Here is a 13,980-nt window from a genome sequence, read left to right as displayed (position 1 = left end):
GGAAAGATTGAAGGCAGGAGGAGAAGAGGACGACAGAAGTTGAGATGGTTGGATGGCATCACCGACTCAATGGACATGAGTCTGAGTAAACTCTGGGAGTTGGTGATGGACAGGGAGGCCTGGCATACCTGTCCATGGGGTCCATGATATCCATGGGGTTGCAAAGAGTCGGACACAACTGAGGGACTGGACTGAACTGAACTGAACCATTCTTAGTAGGTGAAAAATGCATACATTTAATCCAGGTACTTAGTGGGGATAAATTTAATTAAGCAAATACCCTCTGCTACTATATTACTACTGCAGTGTTATTTGTGCGTTGATCACAAATGCTCTCTAGTCCTAAACAGCATTCTCAAAAATGTGTGCCACTAAGCTTGAAGGGGGCCAGGAAAGAAAATATAGATAATTCAGGTGTAATATGCAACTATTGTGTCTACTATCTGTAAGACTCTATGATTACTACCACTTAATATTGTAAATATGGTTGGTCAAAAGAATCATCTTTGAATATCAAAGTTTATATAATGTAAATGCTAGAAAAATAATTCCACTCCTGGAATCTCATAGACAACAAATAAAAGATAAAACCCCAGATTGGAAATAGGACACGAATTTCCAAGGCAGTAGTGAGATGAAGCCCATGGTTTTCCTTTACAAGGTACTTCCTTTCTACAGTTTTCTGAAAAATGACTACTAATTTGTCACTGGTTTTGCACTTAAACATTATTGCCTTGCCTTGGGTTTGCCGGCAGTAATTCTAATCAGAGGCTTTTCTAGCAATCAGAGACAAGGAGTTGGATGGCTTGTTCATTATTATGGCCGAATTGTGATCTGATTAAAGGTATTTGATGGATGCATGCTAAAGAATCTTTAATAATTTTTGTATTTTTTGTGAAATATCACATTTTGTGTATCTGGGAATAACTATTCTTCAGCACAGTTTGTATTCCTCCCTTGTTTAATATATGAAAATCTGAAGCTATTATCTCAGATCGACATTCAAGATAGCTTTCATTCTTCAGGCAGAAGAGTTGGTGTGAGATACTTTTATCTCAAGTATCTTATTAACTCAGTATTGTCCCAGAGAGAAAACATCCATCCATTAGAGCTACCATTATTCTGACTGAAAACATTCCTGTTTCATTGGGAGGCTCTCCGTCTTGGCTTTTCCAAGTCAACAAAAACATGGTTATGAGCCAACTCTAAAGGAAATGGCAAAACAAGCAGTTCCAATAAAACTAACATCTCCCAACCTGTGATTTAGTAATGAAAATATTGCTACCTGGTACATCATAGTTTTTGGTTGGGCAATTTCATTTTATTGAGCATAGTTCCATCAAAAGCTTAATAGCAGATGAGAATATGCCTTCTGTCTATCCTCTCCTCCATACTTTTGAACCCAACTGGGTTTTGGTTTTTACTGTATTACTTAAAAGTTATCGTGATTTGTGTACTGTATAAAACTAAGGAGGAATATACACACAAAGGAGTAAAATTTTGATTCCTGCTTTTCTACCCTGACAGCTGTTTTGTCAAAAGAACCATTCTACAATTTTAATGCTCTCACTTTTTCTCAAGCTGATTAAAATTTATTACCTGAACTTGAGTCATATTTTTCACAGTTTCACAATAAGAAAATCAAACTCATGACCATTTCAATACCTAGCCCAACTAACCTCCAAAACAATGCAGTTAGGGACAGTGTAATTCCCAAGTTGTTGAGAACACAAATACAAAAGGTCTTCTGGAGAGGTAATACTGTGTAGTAATTCTGTGTCCTGGACTCTGAGATTCTTTATTTGAGTGTCATACTGAAATCATATGAGCAAAAATTTTAGTAATGGTACTAATTACTAATGTGGGCAAAGAATTCTATATCCAACATGTTTACTAGTATACAAGGCAATGATAAGAGAATATTTGAGTAAAAATAAAAAGGAGATAAACACTTTAAGATAATTTGAAATATAAAATCAGTTAAAATGGAAAGGAAAAAAAAAGCTCCAAGGCTTTTGCAGCATTGTTAGGTCATTATAATCTGCTAAGAGAGAAAAATAGACAAAATACTAGGTGTATCACATTAATTTGCAGATTTTAACAAGGAGCTCAGTACTTGAATATTCTTGGCTAAAGAAATGCCCTTTTCTACTTGGGAATGTTAACGGGTTTGGGAAGGGCACAGAAAGGAAAGGCAGGAAGGCGTTATCTCACTAGCTAGCTATAGCAATGAAATAACCTGAGGGTCAGTGGAATGACATTGACACGACAGGTAAATTTTCCTTTTATCCAGTTAACTTTAAAATCTTTAAAATCATATTTGAAATTGTGTTTTTAGGCTACTCCCAGTTTGATGAATACATAAGGTCCATAGGAGAGAAATGCATGAATAAAACATGAAATCAAAAGTTAACAATTATTCAGAATAAAAACTTGCCTAACTTTGATCCTTACTTCCTTAGAGGGGTCTGTCACAGGAGAGCTCGCTGCCAAGATTTGGAAATCTAGGTAGACCTCAAAAGTCTGTCTCCAACTCTTACTACAAGTTCAATTTCATTACTGCGATTAGACTTACCTGAATTTAGGAACAGGTTGTAAGGGATCACCATTATGTTCTTGAGGAAGTGCTGCTTATACTCTTTTAGGCTTTTTTAGCCATTCTTAGGTAGCTACTTTAAGATAGAAACCTGTAAAAATTATTTTGAGAATCATTTGGCATTTGGATCTCTCGTAACCAAGTAGATGACTTATTTCATTTCAAAGATACTTACTGAACAACTATAGGGTGTTCAATCAGCAATGTGCTAGATACTGTGGAATATACCAGAAAGTATGATTCATTCTTTACTCTTAAGTTTATTTCTTTGGGTAGGAGAGGTTGCTGAGAAAACCAAACAATCTTATCTATGACCCTATTGATAATAATTTATGTTTAGGATTTCAAATCTCTCTGAGGTCTATGAATTTTCTACATTTAGCTGTGAGCTAGTTTTTCCCATGTCAGGTTGACTAGATATTCAGCTCAAATAATAAATGCAGTGAATCCAATAAGAAATAATGAAAACACATTGAATTGAGAAAGTTTATTTACTCTTTTAGCTGTGCTAGTAATAAAATAGATTTTAATTGACATATTCAAATCCAAATGAGATTAATTCATCTATAGTCAGTATAATTCAAATAAATCACATTTTCTTTTCCAACAGGGGACAGATGAATAAGCCATGTGATAATAATGAGCCATTCAGGGATTTTGATTTACTTGTTTTACTTTTTATTTAAGCATCTATATTCAAGAATTTTCATGTAAATTATTCATATTGAATTCATTAGATCACTTAGACTTGAGTGAAAATCTGAAAATGCCATTACAACATTGTTTTTTCTTTGAATTCCTCCCATATTGAAAAATGCATATGGCAGCTGCAAAGAAATTTTAGTGGCTTTATTTATGTGATGACTTTGTGATGTTACTTGTATTGATAGGCTATTTCACTTTTTTCATTTCACATCAAAATATCTGTGAACTTAGAAACACTTAATATTGTTTATAATAATAACTGGTGTTTTCTTTAGGTGATAATTCAGGATGACAGCCCTGAAAAATTGGACCCCAAATATTTTGGAGAATTGCTCGCTGATCTAAGCCGCAAAAATATGGATCTATATCACTGTTTATTTGAACACTTGCAGAGAATTGGAGGAAGGTACTATAAACATATCATTTGCCTTTATGTTGTAGCTTTCAAAAACTTTACAATACCCTGGTATTTTTTTAATATATTTTATTTTTTAAAGCAACTTTAGGTTCACAGAAAAACTTGAGTACATTTAATGGTGTAACAAGATAATTATATGAGCAGTTCAGTCATTCAGTGGTGTCCGACTCTTTGTGACCCCATGAACTGCAGCATGCCAGGCCTCCCTGTCCATCACCAACTCCCGGAGCTTGCTCAAACTCATGCCCATCAAGTTGGTGATGCCATCTAACCATCTCATCCTCTGTCGTCCCCTTCTCCTCCTGCCTTCAGTCTTTCCCAGCATCAGGGCCTTTTGAAGTGAGTCAGTTCTTTACATCATGTGGCTAAAGTATTGGAGTTTCACCTTCAGCATCAGTCCTTGCAATGAACATTCAGGACTGATATCCTTTAAGATTGACTGGTTGATCTCCTTGCAGTCCAAAGGACTCTCAAGAGGCTTCTCCACCATAGCAGTTCAAAAGCATCAATTCTTCAGCACTCAGCTTTCTTTATATGAGCAGATATCAGGAAATACTTCATTTTATTTATTTATTTATTTTATTCTTAATGTGCTTTTTCTTTTATTTTATTTTTTTGTGGGGAAAAAGTGTTTTTTTAATATAAATTTATTTATTTTCATTGGAGGTTAATTATTTTACAATACTGTATTGGTTTTGCCATATATCAACATGAATCCGCCACATGTTCCTCATCCTGAACCCTCCTCCCTCCTCCCTCCCCATACCATCCCTCTGGGTCATCCCAGTGCACCAGCCCCAAGCATCCAGTATCATGCATCGAACCTGGACTGGCAACTCGTTTCATACATGATATTTTACATGTTTCAATGCCATTCTCCCAAATCAACCCACCGTCTCCCTCTCCCACAGAGTCCAAAAGACTGTTCTATACATCTATGTCTCTTTTGCTGTCTCGCATACAGGGTTATCGTTACCATCTTTCTAAATTCCATATATATGCATTAGTATACTTTATTGCTGTTTTCCTTTCTGGCTTACTTCACTCTGTATAATCGGCTCCAGTTTCAGCCACCTCATTAGAACTGATTCAAATGTATTCTTTTTAATGGCTGAGTAATACTCCATTGTGTATATGTACCACAGCTTTCTTATCCATTTGTCTGCCAATGGACATCTAGGTTGCTTCCATGTCCTGGCTATTATAAACAGTGCTGCGATGAACAGTGGGGTACATGTGTCTCTTTCAATTCTGGTTTCCTCGGTGTGTATGCCCAGCAGTGGGATTGCTGGGTCATGTGGCAGTTCAATTTCCAGTTTTTTAAGGAATCTCCACACCGTTCTCCATAGTGGCTGCACTAGTTTGCATTCCCACCAACAGTGTAAGAGGGTTCCCTTTTCTCCACATCCTCTCTAGCATTTATAGCTTGCAGACTTTTGGATAGCAGCCATTTTGACTCACGTGAAATGGTACCTCATTGTGGTTTTGATTTGCATTTCTCTGATAATGAGTGATGTTGAGCATCTTTTCCTGTGTTTGTTAGCCAACTGTATGTCTTCTTTGGAGAAATGTCCATTTAGTTCTTTGGCCCATTTTTTGATTGGGTCGTTTATTTTTCTGGAATTGAGCTGCAGGAGTTGCTTGTATATTTTTGAGATTAGTCGTTTGTCAGTTGCTTCATTTACTATTATTTTCAGCCCATTCTGAAGGCTGTCTTTTCACTTTGCTTATAGTTTATTTTGTTGTGCAGAAGCTTTTAATTTTAATTAGAGGAGAACATAGGCAAAACACTCTCCGACGTAAATCACAGCAGGATCTTCTATCACTCACCTCCCAGAATATTGGAAATAAAAGCAAAAATAAACAAATGGGATCTAATTAAAATATCTCATTTTAAGAGTTAATGGACTTTATGAAAACCATCGAAGAGATCATACCAGCTCTTTTAGGGTCAAAAGAGAATTAAGTGGACCTTCTTTTCTAATGTACTTTGATGTCAAATGCTATCACTTGGGCAGGGAGCTCAAAAAAATTTGTTTAAGCTCCCTGTTTGTTTTTTAATTTGTTAATATCTTAATTTGTTTAAGATATTACATTGATGATATAAGATGCAATCCAATTGCTAACACACTACTGTTTATCTTCCATTGATGTGTGCTCAACATATGAAGACCAGAGTTTAATATACATTTAGGATTATATATTCTAATAAATATTACATATTATTTTAAAATTTTATATAAATATACAAATATTTATTTATAAATTGATATTATAACATGGTATTATACAATAATACATATTTAGGCATATAAACATGAACAATTTATCAACTATTCATGTGTAGATGAGAGCGTATTGTCATGAAATGAATTTCATGAACTATACTCCAAAAGTTGCCCTTACTACATAATCACATCATATACGTGGTCATCTGTCAGGCAAAACTTAGGAAAGCTTCATAAATTCCAAAAAACCTGGAGGATAAAAGAAAGTCAGTAGAATATTTTTCTAGTTCAGACTTCACCAACTTTAGATTCTTCTACTTCTTAGAAATCTTTAATCTCTTCTCTATCTCATTTCTTTCTACTTATTACAACTTTTTAAAATATAAATTTATTTATTTTAATTGGAGGCTAATTACCTTACAATATTGTTTTATTAGCTTTCTCCTCCCCAACTTTTCTTGCTTTTGTATTTATGATTGCAACCGTTCTCTTAACCCTCACCCTCAACTGCCTTGCCTCTTTATTGTATTGTCCCCCAACTTAGCAAAATTCCAACTCTGGATAGTCTAGTTCTCTGCCTTATCTATTGTTTTCTCTTTTCCTCCATTCAATACTCATTGCCCACTACTCCTAGAATTCAGACACTACCCCATGAGGGGTGTTTTATTTACCCTTGTTTCTTTGGTGCTTAGTGTGATGACTGGTTTACTGTGGCACTTAATAAATATTTGTTGAATGAATGAATGGTTTCTTTATGCTACATCCATGCAGTTGAGCACAGTTAGAGACAAGCACAGCTATTTATTTAAATTGGGGTCATTATTAGTTTCCATCTTTAGCTAAGTTCAACAAGGTTTTATGCTAATAAATATCCTCTCCCTTTATCCAAACAATTATTTCACACATTCATTCATTTGCATAAGGTCACTACCTTAAAAGCTTCCCCCTCATTCTGAATAGTCTATTGAGTGTTCACTGTCGTGCCAGACACTGTGCTAAGTGCTTTTTAAATATTATCTAGTTTGCACAGTAACCACAGAAAGTTTAAAATTGAATTCCCAAAGATAATAAGTTATTAAAATCACATAGCTACTAAGTGCTTGAGAGGGATTCAAACATTTTTGAGTACTCTTATACCTATAAGCCATGACTTGGCTTTTCTGCAAAGCCTTCCCTAGATACTGTTTGGTTTAAATTGTCTGCAATATATTTAACAATTTAGAGACACATAGCTAGTATAAAAGTATAAAAGGCTTTTATACTACTAGTATAGTAGTATAAAAGACTTTTCTGCAAAGCCTTCCCTAGATACTGTTTGGAACACTGTTAGGTGTTCCTCTTCTGTGTATTAATCATGCCCTGTGAATATTTTTTTTTAAGTATCACATTGTGAAATCAAGAGCAGATAGGGACATTCTTAAGTACCCTGATTGTAGATCTAGGGTTCGTATCCTGGGTTCATGTCCCAGCTTTTGTTACATACTAGATGTGTAGTATCAGGCAACTTGTTTAACCTCTCTGTACTTCAGTTTCTTCATCTATAAAATAGGGATTATAATAATAATGATACTCATTTCATAGATTTGTTATAAGCCATAAATGATTTATATAAGACATGTGCTTAGAAGCAACAAGAGCATCATGTGAGAACTTGGAAATTGGCCTACAAAATCAAAAACTCTGGGGTAAGGCCAAGTAACAAGCCCTCCAGAGGCTTCTAATACATGCTCAGGTTTGAGAATCACTGACCTAAGGCTACAAAAGTGACTCGGACTAGAACATATGGGAGAACCTTTTTACCTTAGGCAAATCACTTTTATACTAGCTATGTGTCTCTAAATTGTTAAATATATTGCAGACAATTTAAAGAAATTATCAACTTTTTGAGTCATCAAATTTGAAAAGGTTTCAGGATTTAGACCAATTTTACACTGCTCAAATTTTGCGTTAGATCAGTTATGCTTTTGTGAAGGATAGGACAAGTTAATATTTGTGTTTAGATTGTCCAAAACCCATTCAGAGGTCATGGCCTTGACAAAGTTGCTACTCAATAAAGGCTTATAGAATGAGAGATAAATAAATTCCAAATTTATTAGTCTCATACTAATTAGAAGTAGACAAAATAACTAAGCAAGCAAGTTAAATATTTTATAATGATCTTCTAGCTAAAAGTATAATCTGGGGTTTTGAAATAACTTCCTATCATTGAAGGTTTTGATAAATATACATGGGTGACCTAAATGTGTAATTAAACATTTCAAAACACTGAACTTAATTTCTAGAGTATCTAAAATATCAAAAAGAAAATAGAAAGTTAGTGTCTCCACATTAGTAAACACTCCAGAATGGAGACGATCTCATAAAATTTGGGGGCTTAAGAGTGTTTGCTTGTCAGAAGGTTGTCAGTTTCTTTCTGTTCATTCCTTCCCCTCCTTTCATCCTCTTCATCCTCTTCCTCTCCTTTCTTTGTTTTTTCCTTATTAGATTCCTTCCATCCTAGGAGATGAGATGCCATACAATGAGTGCCACTTTTTTTTTTTTTTTTCTGCCCACTGTAATTCTAGACACTATTATCTTGTACTGAATGGAAATGTAATACACATTGACCTTTCCACTTCCCAGCTCTGTTCTCTTTGTTTCCACTCTCTCTCTTTCTCTCTTCCACCCCTTTGGTCTCCACTTTTCTTCTTTCTAAATTGCAATTCAGCAATGAGTAAGCTGGAGGGTCAGGATAGAGAAAGGTTATCTTATGAAACCATTTTGGTTACATTTGTAAATTTCAGTATTATTTTCTGTTGATTGTTCCTTGTTTTGTTTCTTTGTTTTGTTTCCTTATTTGTAGTAAGAAGTGACTAGAGATGTGTTTACTAAGTTGGCATTGGAATTATAATTTTAAACATAAAAGGTCTGTGATAATTCCAGTTAGCATTATGACTCATATTTTAACTTGTTTAATCTGCCATACGCATGCAGCTGCTTTAGTAAGACACAAAAAAAGTAGAAGGGCTTCCCTGAGAACTCAGATGGTAAAGAATCTGTCTATAATACAGGAGACCTGGGTTCGATTCCTGGCTTGGGAATACCCCCTGGAGAAGGGAATGGCTACTCACTCCAGTATTCTTGCCTAGAGAATCCCATGGACAGAGGAGCTTGACAGGCTACAGCCCATGGGGTAGCAAAGAGTTGGACATGACTGAGAGATTAACAAAACACAACAACAAAAAATTAGAAGTATTTCATTTTTTTCACTAGGGACTCCCCACAATTTCTATTTTGGCCACCTAGGAAACACCACATACATATACATAGACAGTTTTGTATATGTACAATACATACATAGGCAGTCATGCCTTGGGAAATGAAGTCTTCAGTTCTCATTCTCCACATTAGCTTGTGTATTTTTATAAATGCATGCAAGAGGCTTTGCACAGTGAGTGATCCACTTACCTTTGTAAGGAATACTCATAAACACTTACATAGAAGGTAAAGAGCTAACATTACTAGCTTATATCTCTAAAATACTTTTCTATTGTACTTGACAATATGGCAGTTGTGTATCTATGATTTCCTAAGATTGTCTTACTTTAAAATATTTTGTTTTGCTGTCAGAACGTGTGTACTTGTTTTTTTGTTTGTTTGTTTGAGAAGTATGTTCACCATATGTATTTTGGGTCCAACATTTCCACTAAGGGCAGAAGGAACAAGTAGGCAAGAATAAGGTCTTGTCTGTTGCCACTGACAATGCTAGGACTATATCCTTCCCAGCTTTCAACATTTCCCCAAGAAGCCAGTGCTAGACTGGTATAACTACTAATAATCATCTTGAAGCATTTGTCTACCTCACATGGTTCCACAAAGAGCCTTCCAATACTCCTAGACAAACCCTCATTTTGATACTGGAAATTCTATTATCTCACTAAAATTTTGGTCATTTTGCTTAAGGCTCAGTTCAGTTCAGTTCAGTCGCTCAGTCATGTCCGACTCCTTGTGACCCCATGAATCGCAGCACGCCAGGCCTCCCTGTCCATCACCAACTCCCAGAGTTCATTCAGACTCACGTCTATCGAGTCAGTGATGCCATCCAGCCATCTCATCTTCTGTCGTCCCTTCTCCTCCTGCCCCCAATCCCTCCCAGCAACAGACTCTTTTCCAATGAGTCAACTCTTCGCATGTGGTGGCCAAAGTATTGGAGTTTCAGCTTTAGCATCATTCCTTCCAAAGAAATCCCAGGGCTGATCTCCTTCAGAATGGACTGGTTGGATCTCCTTGCAGTCCAAAGGACTATCAAGAGTCTTTTCCAACACCACAGTTCAAAAGCATCAATTCTTTGGCACTCAGCTTTCTTCACAGTCCAACTCTCACATCCATACATGACCACTGGAAAAACCATAGCCTTGACTAGACGGACCTTTGTTGGCAAAGTAATGTCTCTGCTTTTTAATATGCTATCTAGGTTGGTCATAACTTTCCTTCCAAGGAGTAAGCATCTTTTAATTTCATGCTGCAGTCACCACCTGCAGTGATTTTGCAGCCCCCCAAAATAAAGTCTGACACTGTTTCCACTGTTTCCCCATCTATTTCCCATGAAGTGATGGGACTGGATGCCATGATCTTCGTTTTCTGAATGTTGAGCTTTAAGCCAACTTTTTCACTCTCCACTTTCACTTTCATCAAGAGGCTTTTTTAGTTCCTCCTCACTTTCTGCCATAAGGATGGTGTCATCTGCATAGCTGAGGTTATTCATATTTCTCCCAGCAATCTTGATTCCAGCTTGTGCTTCTTCCAGCCTATGCCCCTATATAAGCATTTGAATATCCTTTAAGCTTTGTCACTGATATATATATATATATATATATATATGTATATATATATATATATACACACACACACACACACACACATACACACTGTAGTATAGACTGAATGAGGTAGTCTTGCAAGTTTTGATTTTGCTTAAAATGGTATGAATAGCTTAAAGACACTGTAGGGAAAAGCTGAAATCAACATTGAAAGGGAGCAATACAAGGAGAAAAAGAGTTGAAAATAGAGAATGACTGACTATTACTGTTATTGTTCACTCAGATGTTATTTGTTGCCAAACACTGAAGACTTCTACATCTAGTCACAAATAGACTTGTTTAATGGATGGTACTAACTAATTCTGCATATTCTATTGGTTTGTTATTGTTTATATTTAATAGATTAGCTAAGTCCATGAAAGTTTTCTTTATTTTTGTCAAGTGCCATTTTAGTTAGTTGTAAATTTTTCATTTGGATTATAAATTTCATTTGGATATATTATGACATCAAAAAATAAGATAAAATATTTAGAACACTAACATTTATATATATGATCAATGTATATATTTTCCTAAGATTGTCTGTTTTTTATTAATTCTTGCAGCAAACAGGACTTTGAGTCTATAGATGAGGTAAGTGCTAAGAGTTGAAAATCAAATATAGTTGATAACAAAGCAGATTCTGGTATTTGCACTAAAAATATTGTTTTAATTTGGTATCTTTATTAGACTCGACACATAGGTTAGTGAAAGATACAATGATCCTTTTGCCTTTGAAATGATATACCATTTATATCTTTGCAATGGCTGTAAAAGTGATAATTGTTAAAAATAATAATCATTCACACACAAAAAATGTTTTATCAGCTGTCACCTTATGATTTAATTTGTCTTTCCTTATGAGAACATTTAAAAATTCATTGACTACATAGTCTCTGTTTTAGAAAATTGAAATCTACAGTAACTAAATTTTAATTTTAGTAAAAAACTAAACTTTTTTTAACGAAAAATTAACTTAAGTTGCTGGCTGCTGCTGCTGCTAAGTCGCTTCAGTCATGTCTGACTCTGTGTGACCCCACAGACGCAGCCCACCAGACTGGAGTGGGTTGCCATTTCCTTCTCCAATGCACGAAAGTAAAAAGTGAAAGTGAAGTCGCTCAGTCATGTCCGACTCTTCGCGACCCCAGGGACTGCAGCCTACCAGGCTCCTCCGTCCATGGGATTTTCCAGGCAGGAGTACTGGAGTGGGGTGCCATCGCTTTCTCCGACTATTGGCTACTCTTGCCAAATAGCCAGAGACTTGAAGTAAATTTTTTCAAGTATCAATTCTATTATATACACACATCTTGCTAATAATTACTTTTAATGGAATAAGTCATCAAATAGAGAAAGAACTGATTTCAATGTAATGAAAAGCACAATGGCTTCTTTTGTGTTAATTTTCATCCTTATTTCCAGTGTATTGATAAACTGCATTCATTATAATAATTCAGTAGCCCTAAATTGCTTTTATGAAGTACTGACTTCAATTTAGCTTCTCACTTAAAATTTGTTGAAGCTTCTTAATGTTGTTATGGCAACATCATAACCTTTCAAAAGATTAGGCAAAATTCATGCAATTTGCAAATTCTCAATAAACCTTTATTTCCCCAAATTTTTATTATTTAAAAAAATCCACCTCTAAAATGTTATACCACCCAACAAAACTTCTAGTTGTTGAAAGATACACTGGAATAAAGTGTTAATGGGATTTAAGTGACCACACTTTTGTTTTTAAGTTACTCTTTTAAAAAATAGAAATGGAACATCTTATTGATTGCCCCCAAACTTTCCTCTAAAATCCCTGGAATGCAGAGTTCTTTCCATGGTGTGTGTAGTACCATCAATTTTTTACAAGTAAGAACTGATAAGGCTACTAAAGTTTGTAGGAACTATTGCCTAAAAAGTGAAATAATCTTTTGATGTCTCTAAAAATAGGCCCCTCTCTATGAAAGTCTGTGGATTGCTGATCCTAAGATTAAAACACTAATGTGTATCTGTTAAAGGATAAGCCTCTCTTTTCTTACAGTCAGAAGACATTGAATCATTGATTCCAAAAGGATTGTCAGAATTTACAAAACAGCAAATTCGCTATATTCTGCAGGTGAGATGGGGTGAAGAATGCCTGTGAATTCACAACTAAAAAAGCCCTAGCCTAGGATGTTTCCTTTAATTAATAACAGAAAGGTTTGAATAAAAATCCTGTTTCACAACAGTTGATTACATTTTGATTAAACAAGGGCTGAATTATAGTTTGGTCAGATCATCAAAGACTAGTATTGAATGACTAACATTCAGGAAATTGTTATCAAAATATTATTCCGGAAGAATGCCCTTATTCTCTCCTCGCTGCTATAGCACAAACTGACTCTAACTTACAGACTTCGCCCTCCTCTTCTCCATTCTACTTTCTATACCTCCCTACCCTACCCCTGGCAGATGGAAAGGTCATTTCATTGATTTTCCTGAATTGTGGAAAGTTAGAGACCACTGCAGCAATATATTCCCCTACACTGAAAGGGAGAGACAGATCAAGATAGATCAAAATAGGTGCTAAAGAATATAGTTAAAAAGAAGAGTGTACGTGTTTGCAAGAAGAGATTCTAAAGATAATCTAATTTTGTCTAGTGAGGCAAATTTCTAAGTTTGTTATTTGATCTCAAGCTTTTATTGATCATTCACATATTGGACCTGGCATCTTATCTGTGCAACTTAAGTGAAATATAAGTGTGTATTATAAACAGACAGTGGTATAGGGAACACTTATGCTCTGCAGAATCTGAATCTTAGCTATAGTCTTTATATTATTTCTGGTGGCACGAGGTCCATCCAAAGTGTAATGAAGGCCTGTTTCCTTGAAAAATTGAGAATGTTTGCATCTAAGTTCCTGAGAGACATTAGTCTGTAGTTTTCTTTCTCTTTGATTTTGGTGTCAGGATAATTTAGCTTCATGAAATGAATTGGGAAATGTCTCTTCTATTTTCTGGAAGAAACTGTATAAGGAGTGGTTTTAATCATTCTTGAAACATTTGGTATAATCCTTCAGTGAGAATATCTGGGCATGGATGGCATGCATGTATATTTTTTTAGTTTAAAAAATTCTAAATTCAATTCCTTAATAGTTACAGATCTATTCAAATGATCTGTTTCATATTGGATGAGTTGTGATAGCCCGTGTTTCTCAAGGAAGTAGTC

At 35.3% G+C, this 13,980-nt stretch overlaps 1 protein-coding gene across 4 annotated transcripts in view; it reads left to right on the top strand.

Annotated features, from left to right (window-relative positions):
* Positions 1–13,980, top strand: part of POF1B (POF1B actin binding protein) — a 101,094-nt gene that overhangs the window by 64,536 nt on the left and 22,578 nt on the right. For all 4 annotated transcript variants that reach the window (XM_044936808.2, XM_006065017.4, XM_044936807.2 and 1 more), the window contains 3 exons: positions 3,577–3,707; positions 11,352–11,379; positions 12,815–12,889. In XM_044936808.2, coding sequence (XP_044792743.2) covers positions 3,577–3,707; positions 11,352–11,379; positions 12,815–12,889 — 234 coding nt within the window. The remainder of the gene's footprint in view (positions 1–3,576; positions 3,708–11,351; positions 11,380–12,814; positions 12,890–13,980) is intronic.

This window comes from Bubalus bubalis, chromosome X (genome assembly GCF_019923935.1).
Source record: "Bubalus bubalis isolate 160015118507 breed Murrah chromosome X, NDDB_SH_1, whole genome shotgun sequence".
Lineage (NCBI taxonomy): Eukaryota > Metazoa > Chordata > Mammalia > Artiodactyla > Bovidae > Bubalus > Bubalus bubalis.
Note: the sequence above shows the minus strand (reverse complement) of the source record. Positions and strands in the feature narration are given on the sequence as shown.